This window comes from Colobus angolensis, unplaced genomic scaffold (assembly GCF_000951035.1).
Source record: "Colobus angolensis palliatus isolate OR3802 unplaced genomic scaffold, Cang.pa_1.0 Scaffold74, whole genome shotgun sequence".
Lineage (NCBI taxonomy): Eukaryota > Metazoa > Chordata > Mammalia > Primates > Cercopithecidae > Colobus > Colobus angolensis.
The window spans coordinates 12,510,642-12,527,858 of NW_012121154.1; the positions used below are offsets into that span (position 1 = coordinate 12,510,642).

The 17,217-nt window shown below is 36.1% G+C and overlaps 1 protein-coding gene across 2 annotated transcripts in view; it reads left to right on the forward strand.

The window, feature by feature from the left end:
- The window catches only part of KMT2E (lysine (K)-specific methyltransferase 2E), a 100,623-nt gene that overhangs the window by 37,042 nt on the left and 46,364 nt on the right, over window positions 1-17,217 (forward strand). For both annotated transcript variants that reach the window (XM_011927755.1, XM_011927756.1), the window contains 3 exons: window positions 11,012-11,126; window positions 12,191-12,420; window positions 15,528-15,608. In XM_011927755.1, the coding sequence (XP_011783145.1) occupies window positions 11,012-11,126; window positions 12,191-12,420; window positions 15,528-15,608 (426 nt within the window). The remainder of the gene's footprint in view (window positions 1-11,011; window positions 11,127-12,190; window positions 12,421-15,527; window positions 15,609-17,217) is intronic.

The window sequence follows — 17,217 nt, forward strand, 5'->3', positions numbered from 1 at the left end:
ACCTCCGCTTTCCAGGTTCAAGCGATTCTCCTGCCTCAGCTTCCCAAGTAGCTGGGATTACAGGCATGCGCCATCATGCCCGGCTAATTTTGTATGTTTAGTAGAGGCAGGGTTTCTCCATGTTGGTCAGGTTGGTTTCGAACTCCTGACCTCAAGTGATTCTGCCTTGGCCTCCCAAAGTGCTGGGATTACAGGCGTGAGCCACTGCCCTCACATCATCTATTTCTTTAAATGGCTCCATCTCTATCCAGTTGCTTAAGTTAAAACCCTAAGCTGTCAGTCTTGATTGGTCCTTTCCCCTTAACCCCCACGTCTAATTTGTTGGTCAGTACTGTGTCCTCCTTCAAAGTATATTTTTGTGGAGTCTTGCTCTGTCACCCAGGCTGGAGTGCAGTGGCACGATATTGGTTCACTGCAACCTCCACCTCCTGGGTTCAAGCAGTTCTCCTGCCTCAGCCTCCAGAGTAGATGGGACTACAGGTGCGCGCTACCATACCCAGCTAATTTTTGTATTTTTAACAAGATTTCATCATGTTGGCCAGGCTAGTCTCGAACTCCTGACCTCAGGTGATCCGCCCTCCTCTGCCTCACAAAGTGCTGGGGTTACAGGCATGAACCGCCACGCTGGGCCAAAAGTATATTTTGAATAAATACACTTATATCCATTTCTACTGTTGTCCTAATCCAGGCCTTTGTAATCTCTTGACTAACACTGGAGTGGAATACTCTCCATGTTTCTCTTTTGCCTTCTATCATTTATTCTCTGTAGAAGCTGCCGCACTTCTGAAGCATAAACCAGATCATGTAATTCTCCCACTTAAAAAGCTTTCAATGACTTTCTGTTTTACTTAAAATATTAACTTTTTATGACCATAAGGCCCTCCTTTCTAATCTCTTCTCACTATTCTCTTCTTATCCCACTATTACTTCCATATTGATTTTTTGTTGTTGTTCTTTTGAATATTTTACATTTGTTTCTGCCTTAGGGACTTTGTACTCATGCTTTCCTCTGTCTGGATCATTCTTATGTTCTTGGCATAATATTAGCTAAACTCAAATATCACATTCTAGTGAGGCCTCCCCTCTTCCATTATCTATAATAGTATCTGAAATACTTCTGTTGTTTTATTTCATTGCTGCCATGCTTTATATTTTTACTAAAACATAAGCTTTATGACTGTAAACATCTTAACCTGTTTTATCACTATATCTACAACGCCTAGCAAAGGGTTTGGCATATAGTAAGTATTAAGTTATGAAACATATTGTTTGAAGGTCATTTTTTATTTTTATTTTTTATTTTTATTTCTGAGAAGAAGTCTCACTCTGTCACCCAGACTGGAGTGCAGTGGCGCACTCTTGGCTCACTGCAACTTCTGCGTCCCAGGTTCAAGCGATTCTCCTGCCTCAGCCTCCCAAGTAGCTGGGATTACAGATGTGCACCACCACGCCCAACTAATTTTTTTTTTTTTTTTTTGTATTTTTATTAGAGATGGGGTTTCACCATGTTGGCCAGACTGGTCGTGAACTCCCGACCTCAGGTGATCTATCCAACTTGGCTTCCCAAAGTGCTGAGATTTCAGGCATGAGCCACTGCACCCAGCCTATATTGCTTGAAGGTCAAATAGTTAACCCTGAAGTTTATTATATTAAGAAGGATTATTGAATGCCCATATCCTAACTATATTTCCGTTGTTGTTAAGAGATAGAACTAAAGCTAGACATATTTTATAGCCTCTTCATTGTAGAAAGATGTCAGGTGCTATGTAATTGAATGAAAAGTCCCTCATATATAAATAGTCTTTAAAAATTGGCATGATTTCAGTATATTGAATGCTAAGTTTTTTAAAGTAGCAGTTCTGGTTAATACCTGTTTTGGGAAGCTGGCAATTTTTTAAAGGCATTAGGAAACTAGCAGAATTAAGTAGTGATGAGAGGGAGATTGAAATTTACTATTAATACCTATAGTATCTAAGTGGTTGTTTACTGACCGTGATGTAATAAATTGAGACAGAACGTAGGAAGAGAAAGGATGTAAAATTCTTCAGTATAAAGAATTTTAACAAGTAATGGTATTTTTTGAGTGATAGTATTTTTACTGTGAAATTTTTTGCATACTGTTTAGTTGATGAAGGATTAAAGATATAGTTTTCCAGATCCTATAGTTACAAGAATTTAAGAACTTAAAATATATAATAATTTTATTCTCTCAACTCTAAAGTCTATGTAAAGATTGCTTTTCAGAATTCATAGTAATGTGCTATAGATCAAAGATAAGCACTTGAAGCTGATTCTGGCTGGGCCCAGTGACTCATGCCTGTGATCACAGCACTTTTAAGAGATCAAGGTAGGGGGATTGCTTGAGCCCAGCATTTCTGAAACTAGCCTGGGCAACATAGTGAGACCCCTGCTGTCTACAAAAAATTTTTAAAAAAGTAGCCAGGCATAGTGGCTCATGACTGTAATCTACTCAGGAGGCTGAGGTGGGAGGATCACTCAAGCCCAGGAGTTTGATGCTACGGTGAGCTATGGTCACACCACTACACTACAGCTTGGGTGACAGAGTAACACCTTGTCTCTTAAAAAAAAACAAAAACAAACAAACAAAAAAACAGGCCAGGCATGGTGGCTCATGCCTGTAATCCCCGTACTTTGCGAGCCAAGGTGGGCAGATCACCTGAGGTTGAGGGCTTGAGACCAACCTGGCCAACATGGCGATACCTGGTCTAAAAATACAAAAACTTACCGGCCGTGGTGGTGCATGCTTGTAATCCCAGCTACTAGGAGGCCGAGACACGAGAATCGCTTGAACCCGGGAGGTGGAGCTTGCAGTGAGCCGCGATACATCACTGCACTCCAGCCTGGGTGACAGAGTGAGACTCTGTCTCAAAAAAAAAGAAAAAAGGAAGGTTGCTAAATTTTTTTTTTTTTTTAAAGAAAGGCAAGAGAATTAAGAATGACTTTTGTTGGTAGTGTAATTGATAGATTCATCAAAGTCTTTTATTTTCACAGGTCATTGTATCAGATGAACCTAACAATGGTTAATGACCCTGTGTTCTGTAACTCATAAAAAAATGAAGGCAAATCATTAAGGTAGTTGGCCCTGTACTTGAGAGTTGAAGGAACTCAAGGAAAAAAAAGGGAAAAAATTGGAGAATTATTTGTTGTAAAAGCAAGTTGCTCTGTCTGTCTGTCCGTCCGTCCGTCCATCCATCCATCCATCCATCTATCTTCTTTCCTTCCTTCCTTCCTACCTACCTACCTACCTACCTACCTACCTACTTACCTTTATTTGAGATGGAGTTTTGCTTGTCACCCAGGCTGGAGTGCAATGGCGCAATCTCGGCTCACTGCAGCCTCCGTCTCCCGGGTTCAAGAGATTCTCCTGCCTCAGCCTCCCGAGTAGCTGGGATTACAGGCATGCGCCATCATGCCCAGCTAATTTTGTATTTTTAGTAAAGTCGGGGATTCACCATGTTGGTCAGGCTTGTTCTCGAACTCCTGACCTCAGGTGATCCACCCGCCTCGGCCTCCCAAAGTGCTAGGATTACAGGCGTGAGCCACCACGCCCAGCCCGCAAGTTACATACTTTAATATCTCTTTGTTAAATAAAAAAGTTACCAGTTTGGACCCTGGATGCCATACACTCAGGAGGATCACTTTGAAACTAGACATAGTGCCAAGTGCTTTTCAGAAAAGTGAAGAATTAGATTGAGCAGAGGAAATGTACCTATTTGTGAGTGAGGATGATGGAAGGAGTCTTAGAGAGGTAGTACTTTTTACCTGTTCTGATCAGTTTCAGGGCTTCTGCTGAGCCTACTGAATCTAGGAGAGTTATTTACAGATTACCCAGCCTCACATTTCAAGCTCTTAGTTTTATTTTGTCATAACACTACTCCACTTACATCATTAACTTGCTTGGGAGAGAGAAACCAGTAGTGACTCTGTGTAGTTTTTGTTTTTCTTTTTATGTGTGTTTTTGTTTTTGTTTTTTGAGATGGGGTCTCACTATATTGCCCAGGCTGGACTCAAACTCCTGAGCTCAAGTGATCCTCCTGCCTCAGCCTCCCAAAGTACTGGGATTACAGGTGTGAGCTACCATGCCTGGCCATTTTTCTGTTTTGTTTTTGTTTTGTTTTGTTGTTGTTTTAGAGATGTGGTCTTTTTATGTTTCCCAGGCTGGTCTCAAACTGCTGGCCTGAAGCCATCCTCCTACCTTGGCCTCCCAGAGTGCTGGGATTACAGGTGTGAGCTGTTGTGCCAGGCCCTCTGTGTAGTTTTTCAGGATAAGAGATCATATTCATTCCTTAGCTGGATACGCAGGGTTCTTCTTGAACTAGTCCTTGTCTGTTCTCATCTCTGGCACATCCTCCACTCCTTTAACTGTTCTGAATTTTAGTAATTCTTCTTCAGTCTGTTCTTCCTAAACTTCAGTGAACATAAAATCGAAGATGTTTATTGAAATGTAGATTTCTAAGCCCAATCTTTAAACATTCTGGTTCATTACATTTAAGTAGAGCTGTGAAAAGTAACAACTTGCACTACAGGTAATTGTGCTGCTGGTTGTCTGTAGATCATGCTTAGAGAAACATGCTTAAATGTGTCGTGTTGATAGCTTTGACTGCCTGTGTGCTTTCTGTCTGGAGTACTTTCTCCATTTCTTTGCCTTCTCTATTTCATGGACTTGTTAAATTGCCATTCTTTAAAACTTGCTTAAATGTGACTACTATTATGAAGGCTCCTGTGCATACCTCTGATGACACTACTGTAATTATTGTTACACTTGTTTGTTTGCCTGTAAGTCAGTTTCTTCAGAAGGACCACTTTATTTTTTTATTTCTAGTATTTGGTACAGTATCTCACTGCCTGGTACTTACTGTGTGCTCAAATGTTTATTGATTGTAAGAAAACTATATTATTGTTAAGTTCCTTGAAGGCAGAGACAATGTCTTATCTTTGTGTCTCTGATGGTCGCTACTGAACATTTAAGCCCTCAATATTTGTTTAATCAGTGCTATCAAAGTGGTTTAAATGGATGTAGTCTCTGGGGGGTCTCTGTGAGCTTTTTGATGTTTTAAAAAATTTGCTATTTAATTTGGAGCTAGGAAAAAAATTTTAAGTATATTTGGGATCATTCCAGATGACTACCACTTTATACCAAATGCTGCCATGAGATTTCAGTGCAAGTACTTGAATTTGTGTCAGATGTTTATGTTATAAGATCACAGAGAGATACAGTTTATTGTGATGTTTTTCTAAATCCAAACCTCCAAAGGAAAATCTGACTCTATCTATTACAGGCATTTAGATATTACTTGCTTTTGAGAGACTGCTTACATGAATAAACACTATTCCTGAAGTCTGATCTTTACATATTACTTGAAGATTCCACCTGCCATATTTTCCTGTCTTTTTGCATGTGCATGGGGTATTGTCTTCCTCCAGCATTACTGAGTTTTTCCTATATATTATTTGTAGTAAATTTCTTTTACTAGGGTAATAGGTTCTGTCTCCTCTAGCAAAATTAGTGATTTATTGAAAGCAGGTGTCGTTGGGCTTGTACATAGAATCACTCTATTGGAAGTTTGAATTATTATGAACTGAAGTTATAAAACAATTTTTAAGGAGCTTCAGAGTATTTGTAGTTGTACTTGAGAGCAAATTCTGAACAAATAAGTAGCGTAATGTATCTGTGTAAGGCATTATAGTTGAGAAAATGCATTTGCCCATCCTTTATATCATTCGAACTTCATTTTGCTGGGAAGAAGGTAAAGCAAATATCCTTATTCCCACTTCACAAATAAAAAACCTCAAGTTCAGAGGTGAATATGGCATTCTTTCTACTGGAGAAAATGTCTCATTAAGAGTTTGGGAAAAAAAAATAATAGATGCATAATAGAAGATTGTTAGCAGAGCACAAAAATGTGAAAAGTAATAACAATACAGTAAAGAAGTGCTTCATGAATACTAAAATTAGGGAGTTGAAGCAGTCAAGAAAGGGCTTTTTTAAGAATACTTGAAATAAACCTTGAAAAATGTATTGAAATTAAGGAATAAGGGTTAAGAGATATTCTACAAATAGGAGTTTAGAAATGCCCAGGACATCTTTGTGAGTTGGAGGAAAAACGATAGACTACTGTTCTTGCTGGTACCCAGTGTATAGAGATACTAAATGTAAGATAAAACTGCTTGAGGAACTTTTTTATTTCCACTTTTTAGTATGGAAATGCAAATATATACATGATGGTATGTAAAACAGAATAGTAATCCCAGGTGGCCATTACTTAGCTTCAGCAGTATTCAGAGTTTTGCCAATCTTGTTTCATCTGTCTTTCAGTTGGTTTTTTTGTTCTTGTTTTGATACAGAGTCTCACTCTGTCATCCTAGGCTGACAGTGGTATGATCATAGCTCACTGCATCCTCAACTTCCCTGTCTCAAGTGATCCTTCTGCTTCAGCCTCCTGAGTAGCTGAAGCTTAGGACTTCAGGTGTGAGCCACCATGCCCAGCTAATTTTTTCATTTTTTGGTAGAGGTGGGATCTTGCTGTATTGCCCAGACTGGTCATGAACTTCTGGCCTCACGTGATCCTCCCTTTTTGCCCCCAAAAGTGCTGTGATTGTAAGCGTGAGCCACCGTGCCCAGCTTCTTAAGTATTTTAAAACAAATTCCAGTTTCACCCAGGTATTATTTCACCCATGTATTATTCAGTTATCTATCACTAACAGTTAAGGACTTTTTTGTTCTGTTACAGTACTATTATATAACAAAATTAACATAAAATATCCAGTTCATCTTCAAATTTTTTCACTCGTCTCAAAAATCTTTTTGTAATGTGTTCAGATTGGGATCCAAACAAAATTCACACACTGCATTTGCTTGAAATGTCTCTTGAATCTGTCTTCATCTATAACAACTCCCCTCTTTTAAAATTTGTTTTCCTTTATGCTGTAGACTTGGTGAAGAAACTGGAAAATTTGGCCTATAGAAGTTTTAACATTCTGGAGTTGGCTGATTGCCTCCTTCTGGTGTCATGTAATATTCAACTTCCCCCATATTTCTGATAAACTGGTATTTGGATTTAGAGATATAATTAGCTTCAAGTTCTGTTCTTTTCCTTTTCTCTGTTTCTTTTCAGTATGATATTTTGTAGGTGGGATGGTGTACTTCCTATCACATAGCATTAGGAGAGGCAAATAAAGCTTGGTTGTCTAACTGCTAATGATAATAATAATGATCAACAGATTCAGGTATTGTCATCTTGTCTACCGATCAACCTTTTACCTAAGAGTTTCAGCATCCATGGTTATTTGTTGCCTAGATATATAACCTCTTAAGGGTTGCAGTGTAGTTATTTTTCTAATTTATTTATTTCTTCTGCATTTTTTAGCTGTTGGGGAATTTCTAAAAGAAGCAGTCAGCACCTAAGTATTGGCTTATGTATTAACAAGAGAATATACTTACCATTTTAGTTACAGAGCTGAGTTGCATGTTAGAATCCCCTTTTATGTATTTCGGTTATTCTACTTGTTGGAAACAGAATTCAGAGTTTTGAAAGGTGATTTCATCTACAAATTATGGTGGTTTTGACCATACCTTGTTGCTTATATATTGGGAATAATTTCATTACCTGCTACTAGGTTGGTGCAAAAGTAATTGCAGTTTATTTTTGACCATTTTGAAAATTTTTGAACATTTTAAATTCTTGGAGTGTGCAATGAATATCTTTTGGGAAATTTCCCATGGATAAAGAGAAAATCTTTTTTGGATTCAGTGATTTTAGAACATATACATACTTTCTGCTGACAGGTTAAAAAAAAGAACATACAAAGCAGTATATTAATGAGTATAAACCACTATATAAGCTCTTCACTCTCTAACTGTGATATCAAAATTATGTATGTGAAATCTCATTTTTCTATAGGATGAACACTGCATCATGGATTATGTTTTGATACATAATTATATAAACACTTCTATAAATAATTATGAAGTATATATAACACTTAGAAATGTAACGCTTCTGTCCTTACATTTGGGAAGAAGGAAAACGAAATTCATGCTAGTTTTGCTGTTGAACCTCCAACTGCAAAAGTTATGGCCGCTACTCCAAAATATCCAAGTTTTGCCCACACCTTTTAGTAACACATTTTGCAGAGTTTGATCTAAATTTTTGAGAGTGAATCTTTGTGCTCTGGCCACAGTTCCTGCATGTTGCTTTAATAATAGTATTGTAAATCGTTGCTAAAACTTCACTTCTTCCTTCTATGTAATTTTTAAAGAATTTAGAAAGTGTCACTGTTGTAATCAACGGCAGTTTGGTAGTATCTGTCAGTTTTATGGACATTTGCCCTTTTGTTCAGCAATTGTACCTCCAGGAATTCATGTTATAGAAATACTGTCATTTATGAAGAAAAGATAAATGGATGTACATTTGCAGTAATACTTTTAATAGTGAAAAATAGAAGTAATGTCATTATCTACCAGTAGGGGAAATTGTTAAATAAATTTATATTCCTATAATGAAATAAGCAATTATTACCAAGAATTAAGTATATATGTTGATATTTAAAGATGGGAAAAGTAAATCACGAATACATAGAGTATATTTTTGGATTTTATAAAGCAAAAATTGTGTAGATATGATGCATAGAAAAGTTTATAGAGAAAGATACATGGCAATATTAACGGGAATGTTTGGGAGTTGGGTGGAGACATGGGCTTTCACTTCCTTATTACTGCTATATTTAGATTTTCTACAATGAGCATTTATTAATTTTGAAATTAAGAAACATTTCTTTTAAAATAATGAATAAGTGAATTCTTAATGTAACAGCATAGACTTTAGCTGAATATTGATTTTCTTTTATTTTCATTTTTTTTTTTTTGTGACAGAGTCTCAACTCTGTCCCCCAGGCTGGAGTGCAGTAGTGCGATCTCAGCTCACTGCAACTTCTGCCACCTGGGTTCAAGCGATTCTCCTGCCTCAGCCTCCCAAGTAGCTGGGATTACGGGTGCCTGCCATCGCCCCTGGCTACTTATTGTATTTTTAGTAGAGATGGGGTTTCACCATCTTGGCCAGGCTGGTCTTGAACTCCTGACCTCATGATCCACCTGCCTTAGCCTCCCAAAGTGCCGAGATTACAGGTGAATGTTGGTTTTCAAAGTACAGTCATGCACACATAGCAACGTTTCGGTCAACACCAGACCATATAATACAATGGTGGTCCCGTAAGATTATATTGGAGGTGCCCTCTAAACATGTACCATTTTCTATCTTTTATATTGTCTTTTTACTGTACATGTTTTTTTCTCTTTTTAAAGACAGAGTCTCATTCTGTTGCCCAGGCTAGAGTGCAGTAACATGATCATAGCTCACTGTAACCTCAAACTTATAGGCCCAAACAGTTCTCCCACCTCAGCCTCCTAAGTAGCTATGACTACAGACGTGTGCCAACATGCTTGCCTAGTTTTTTTTTACATTTTTAATTTCTGTAGAGAAAATCTTGCTATCTTGCCCAAGCTATTCTGGAACTCCAGGCTTTAAGTGACCCTCCTGTCTCAGACTCCCAAAGTGTTGAGATCATTGGCTGAGCCACCACATCCAGCCCTTATTTTCTGTTTAGATATGTTTAGATACAGAATACTTAGCATTGTGTTACAATTACTTACAATATTCAGTGCATAACATGCTGTATAGGTTTGTAGCCTAGGAGCAATAGCTATGCCATTTAGCCTAGGTATGTAGTAGGCTATACCATCTAGGTTTGTGTAAGGTACACTCTTGTCATGTTCACACAACAGTGCAATCACCTAATGATGTATTTCTCAGAATGTATCTCCAACATTAAGCAAAGCATGACTGTATTCAGAACGTATTGGAGACTCTTTGCAATCTCCTTTAGAACCATTTGATAACCTCAGTTTGTATCTCCCCTTTTTGCTAATTCTGGCCTACAGTGCTTACAACAGCAGCCACTGAGAGCTAAATTGAGACTTCGTGAAGGGATGACAGTATATTAAGAAGCAGTGGACTGTAAAAAATGTTTTTTATGCCACTAGTCTCATGATGAATCAGAATATAACCACTAAAAATTCTTAAATTAAATAATAGTGCAAATAGTACTAAGTTCTAATGGAAAGTTTTGAATAGGAGGTAGGATAAAGATTGTCATGAAAAATTTTTCAAGTGATGTTATAGTTTTGTAAAACAAAGGCACAGAAACAAATCATGTTATTGAATATTTGCAAGGGAGAGATTAATTTTAGTGTGAACTGACCTCAGATGTAGGTTCACAACCTCGTTGATCAATAGGAATTAACCAAATAGAGCTCAGGAGGATTGGTAAGAGTAAAGAAGTTGGGAAAGTGATGTATGTAAAATGCGAGGCCAGGAAGCATGTAAGTCAACAACAGTGGGCAAATGTTGTATCAGTAGTTGGTCAGTCTCCATCATCTAAGACCAGAATTGCTCATCTTACAGTTGGCTATTTATGTTTTTTTCAGGCATATAATCCTGGTTTATTGTGAAACTTCCTATTCCTTAAGTTTACTGACATTTCCAAGACACTATTATGTTAATATCTGGTCACACTCAACACATGCATATATTTTTGAACACTGAAATGCATACTTCAGTTCTACTTGAGGTCTATATAGATTCTGTGTGTTTTAGTCTTGCTTAAATTATTCCTACCACTTCTTTGCACCCCTTTGCTTAGTTTTCTCAGTGCCATAGGGTTTATTAAATAATATTTGGCCTCTAGTAATTTTTTTTAATGAGAGAGAGGGAAACTATATTCGAACTTGGAGGGGGACATTTACTTAATTAAACAGAAGTTTGCTTATGACACATAATCTAGATGGGATATATCTTATCTATAGTGCATCCACCTGCTATAAGTAGGTATTGTATATGTATAGCCAATATTTTACTATAAGTACTTTATCATTTTAATTGATTAAGAGAAAAAAATGAATGGAATTCTCTTTGATGCAACTTTTTCCCCCCAGACCAGAATCCGTAGAAGCTAGCCCTGTGGTAGTTGAGAAATCCAACAGTTATCCCCACCAGTTATATACCAGCAGCTCACATCATTCACACAGTTACATTGGTTTGCCCTATGCGGTAAGTGTTAAACATTTCTTTGAAGAAACATTTTTAAATTTAGATATTGAAAGTAGATGTGTGTGATATTGTGCTTAAAACGGCGTGTTTAAAAAGCGTGGTTGTTTCATACTATCAAAATAATTAGGTGTTTAATTTTTCATTAACCATTAAGGGATTGAAGTTCTATAAAAGTGAAGAGCTTCTCTTATTATTTTGCAGTTTATGCTGTTAATAGTTTGATATTTCTTCCTAAGAGAATATAGATAAGGTTGTGTTGTACTACCTACTACTACTGGTTTTGAATTATATAGTAATTAATTTTGTTTTAATTTTTTAATTTTTAGTTTTTGAATTATATCATAAATTTTATAGTTATCATTTATTGAGCACTTGTTATGTGTCAGACATATATTATTTAATCATTAAAAACAACTTCATGAGATGTAGTTTTCACCTTTTATTTCATAGGTGAGAAAATGAAAGTCCATCTAATTTATTAAATGCTGCATATCTAGTAAGAGGCAGCATTTAGATTCAAACGTAATTACATAGTAACACATTTGTGATACTATGGAGGTAGAATTATGAGAGATGTTTACTACTTGGACCAGAATAAAAATTACTAAATTAAAAAAACCTGTATTATATTCTTTATAGCAATAAATATGTCTTTTTATTCTTTAGGCTCCATATTTCTGAGATGTGTGTTTTTCTGTTTTCTTTCTTTTTTTTTTTTTAACACTTCTATTCTCACATCTTAATACCTTCTTTCATCTTGGAGGTGGAGCTATGTATGTGACCATAGGACTGTGAAGATATCTTATGATTTGGTAGGGAGGTAATGAAATTTGGATGTGAATGTGACCACTCCCAGTTTGTAGATAGATATATTCACTTACTACTGTGGTTTAATATCTGGCTTCACCAAGTCATTTTTTAAATGGTATTAAGGAAGGAATGAGCCAATCTCATATCTCTTGAGTATTGAAATTAAGGGTTGAATTTTATTTATTTAAGTTGCTTGGTTCATATCATTGTTGAAATTAAATAATATTGTGCTATATTTTTGTTTAATTATTCAGGACCATAATTATGGTGCTCGTCCTCCTCCAACACCTCCGGCTTCCCCTCCTCCATCAGTCCTTATTAGCAAAAACGAAGTAGGCATATTTACCACTCCTAATTTTGATGAAACTTCCAGTGCTACTACAATCAGCACATCTGAGGATGGAAGTTATGGTACTGATGTAACCAGGTGCATATGTGGTTTTACACATGATGATGGATACATGATCTGTTGTGACAAATGCAGGTAAAATATTTTACACCATTATTTTATTTTTCTTGAATACTGATAACCTTTGGTAATGTTGGAAAAGATAACTAAAGTCACTTTCAAGGGAATTAATGAATACATATTTTAAGTGGGACTTCTACTATTGATGCAGTCCTAGAAAAAGCTTCCTATGTGAAAAAAGAGTTTACTAGAAATCCCTGTTGTTAACTGAGTAACAGTCAGTTCTGAACTTTATTCGTGTAGGATCACATTTTTCTTTTCACTTAGTTCAGTAGTAGTACAAGTACATAAATATAGCAGTAGACAAGATAGAAATGAGAGAATTTAGTCATTTGTATTTCCTTTGGAATAATTTGTGCTTAGTCAACTGTGATTTTCCAGTTTTGGGGAAAGTAAACATTTTGATTGATGTTTGTTTGACCTGACTCTCTCACCTCCTTTTGACTTGAACCTTGCAGCACTCTGGAGTCTCCTTGAACCAGAACCAGTCTCCCCTCCCCCAACCCTGGTTCAGCCACCAAGAAAGGTCTCCTCCCCTAGAGAAGGTGTGATTGGGACAGAAAGTGGGGTTTTGTTTCATTTTTGTTTTCCTTTTTTTTTTTTTTTTTTAATGCGGGGGAAGGATTTGGGGAAGATGAAGAGGGAACAGTAGGATTTCAGCCTGAAAGTTACTGAGTTTATCCCCTGCATAGGGTGGGAAGCGGAGAGTACTTAAGCAGTGCATTGTAGAGGGCAAGAAAGTTTGGGAGCTTTACAGAATTTCCTGGGTCTGGTCATTATGGTGTTGCTTAATTATTTGATGTGATATAGTATGGCATATACCCATATTTGAATGTAAGTATAAAAATGGACCCTAAAGCCAAGTATTACTTTGCATTATTTGTAATATTATCCCCATCTATTAGATTAGGTGATTAGAAGTTGAATATTATTGATACAAACATGCGGTTAGCATTATGTTTCAAAAAGTTTGTTTACTCTTGCCAAAAAATGAGAAATTCAAATATTAAGTGGAATGTAAAATTTGATATTTTTATGGAAACTTTTAATATTAACACTTTGAGTTTATCTTAATAATAAAAACATATTGTAATATCTTTCCAAATGTAAAAATAAATTTTCATTACCTGTAACACATTCTACCATGAATAATGACTTCAGTAAATTTATTTAGGAGGTAAATTAAAAACTAAAAATAACTTCAGTGACACTTTGCTTTCCTCATAGTAGAAAATGTCAAATCATATTGTAGCCAATCATATAAAAAAGCTTTCTCTTGGCTCATCTTGTCTAATGTGATAAATTACATACCATTTGGTATATAATTTTTATTTTAATGTATGACCTTAGCAGTGTTTTTCTTTTAACTGCGATGGTCTATATATAATATACAGTTATCTCTATTAGAAAATAGTAAAAATGTCCTTAGGAGTTTTTATATCCATCTACAAATTATTGAAGGACCAGTTCACAGTTTTTGGATTATTCAAGTTATTTACTTCTCAGATAGTACTTTTTGTTGTGAATCTAATATTTGTTATTCTGTTTTTCTGTTGCTCAGCCTGTAGTCTCCTGGAAGGCTCTATTCTTACTTTACGTTGCCTCATTGTTTTTACATGTTCCTACTACTTTATACTCATCTCTTTGACATCCACAGCTCTGATTATTTATTCATATTCTAGCTTTGTTTCTTCTGTTGTCTGCATGACATCATTATTTGCCCCACAAATTTAATTTAATTTGTTATTTTAACCCTTGTCATTTGCGCTACTTTTCTTTTTCACATCTTTTTTCCACTTTGATATCTATTTCACATTCTGTCAGTTCTTGCCCAAACATTCTCAGTTGAAAAGTAAAGAACAACACAATAGCTGTTAGTTTGGTACAGTAGTCCCTCCTTTCCCCTGGGGTGTATGTTCCAAGACCCACAGTAGATGCCTTAAACTGCAGAGAGTACTGAACCCTACAGTACTGTTTTTTCCTGTACATAAATACCTATGATATAGTTTAATTTATAAAGTAGATGCAGTAAGAGATTAACAACAATTATAACAGCATACTGTAATAGAAGTAAATGTGGACTTTGTCTCTCTCCTTTTCTCTCTTTCCTTCTGCCTGCCTCTCTCCCTCTTCCTGAAAATATCTTAATATTTTCAGACTGTGGTTGAACACAGGTAAATGAAACCACGAAAAGCAAACCATGGATAAGGGGAAGCTACTGTAGTTATATATTAGAAGTAGTTTATTGTTATGTAAAGAATAACTAAGACTATTTTTGGAGTCAGGCGTATCAACTTTAGACAAATTAGTCTTGGCAATAAAATACAATAATAACAAATTAAGAAATTTGCCTCAAACTGGTCCGTGTATTCCATTAAAAGTAATTAGGTTTAATCTCTTTCTTCATAGAATGTCTCTTATATTCTTTAACTTATTTTTCTCTGGCGTTAATTCTGGTTCTGCCCTCCTTTAACTCAAGTGTGGAATGTTGGAAACATCTCTTTAGTTGGTCTTTCTGCTTGCAATTTCTTAACTTCTTTGAATTAATACTACATGCCACCAAAGCACCTCTAATTGTTACCTGTTGACAGAGGAAATCTACACACGTCTGTACATTCCAGGTCCTAAATAATCTGACTGTACTTCACTAATCCAATTTTAACCTCCTTCTTTTTCTCAAAATGAGTATTTCTCTTCATATATGTTAAGCGCCTTGTGGCCACCTTCTCTTCATATCTGATACATGATATTTGATCAATGTTGCTACACTGATAGCTTACTATTTCCCAAATGAGGTTCGAGTCAAGTTCATTATTCTCCAAGATGCTTTTCTCATGAATTACAAGTAGATCTAATAATATTTGTAGAATAAATTATACATTTTATATTTTAAAATTGTATTTGCTTTAAAAATTTATGTATCCTATATTTGTCCTCTTGCTTTTGCATCTCAAATTTTATCTCCTTGAAGACACATTTCTATGAATTTCTCAGAGTACCTTTTAGGAGTGCTAAGCTCAAAGTAGGTGCTTATTAAATGATAGTTAAATGGAATATCAAATCTTAATTTAAGGATGACTTAAATAATATTACATATGTTCTGCTTTTTTTTTTTTTTTAAGCGTTTGGCAACATATTGACTGCATGGGGATTGATAGGCAGCATATTCCTGATACATATCTATGTGAACGTTGTCAGCCTAGGTAAGTTGCACATATCTGGTAACATTGCCAGTAATTTTACTGAGGTAATACTAGTTAACAGAAACTCCTTTATGAATTCAAGTTAAAGAATTAATGAATCACAGCCGGGCATGGTGGCTCATGTCTGTAGTGCCAACTACTTGGGAGGCTGAGGCAGGAGGATTGCTTGAGCACAGGAGGTTGAGGCTGCAGTGAGCTTTGATTGTGCCGCTGCACTCCAGCCTGGGTGACAGAGCAAATCCCGGTCTCTTTTTTCAAAAAAAAAAAGGACTAATGGATCACTGTATTTTATCGATTCTAACATACACTTTTCCATTTTTATGTGTATTCTTACTATTATTTTTGTATTCTCACAACTCTAAAATCAGGAAAATATCTTTCTATCAATAATAGGTCATAGTTCATAGGGTTTTTACTTTATTAATGATGCATGAAATAATAGTGCATCTTCTACCTGATGGCATCTTTTTTAACTGGAATGCACTATGTTAAAGAGTTACTAGATGAATACTCCCTTAAAGAATTTGGTAGATCTGTCATTCTTCCTGTTTGTAATATGTTTTTTCCACATTTCTTTTTTGTTTTTTAAAATCTTTTTATTATGGACATTTCAAACTTATGTAAAAGTAAAATAACATATAATGAACCTACATTTCCACCACCCTACCTCAGTAATTATCGACATTCTTGTCCCATGTATACTGCCATGTGTTTCTTCTCCCTTTATGTGTTGTTTTAAGGCAAATCCCAGATATATTATTTCATCCATGTATATTACAGTATATATGTATTTGTGTGTATATATATATTTCAGAATATGTCTGTCAAAGAATTCTTTTTACAAAAATAATTACAAACAGGCTGGGCGAGGTGGCTGAGGCCTGTAATCCCAGCACTGTGGGAGGCCGAGGTAGATGGATCACAAGAGCCCAGGAGTTCGACACCAGCTTGGCATCATGGTGAAACCCCATCTCTACTAAAAATACAAAAGATGAGCCAGGCGTGGTGTCACTCACCTGTAGTCCTAGCCTCTTGGGAGGCTGAGGTAGGAGGATGTCCTGAGCCTGTGAGGCTGCAGTGAGGCATGGTCATTCCACTGTGCCCCAGCTTGGGTGACAGAGTGAGAGCCTGTTTCAAAAAAACAACCGCAAAGCCATTATTATACATGGAACAAAGTCTCTGGCTCATCCAGCCATTGTTATGATATTTATTGGTTGATATTCATTTCTCAAGTCTCTAAACCTACTCCTCCCTCACTACCACCCCTGGTCTTCCTTACAATGTGCTTGTTTAGGGAACTCAGCTGTTTGTCCTGATGAGTTTTGCCAGTTGTTTTCTCATGATTTCCCAAGTTTCCCTGACCTATTTTGTAAGAAGATGTTTATAGGCTTGATCAGATTTACATTCAATTTCTTTTTTTATATATAAGACTATTTTCATAGTTAGACTGTGTTGTCTTACCAGATGGAACCTGATTTCTGGTTGTCTTATGTTGGGAGCCAGTGATAGTCCTAGGTCTACTAATTTATTTGGGGTTGCAAATTAGTGATATGTTAATTCTGTTGTTCATTACTTATCAGCTGGAATATTTTTATAGGAACAAGCTTCT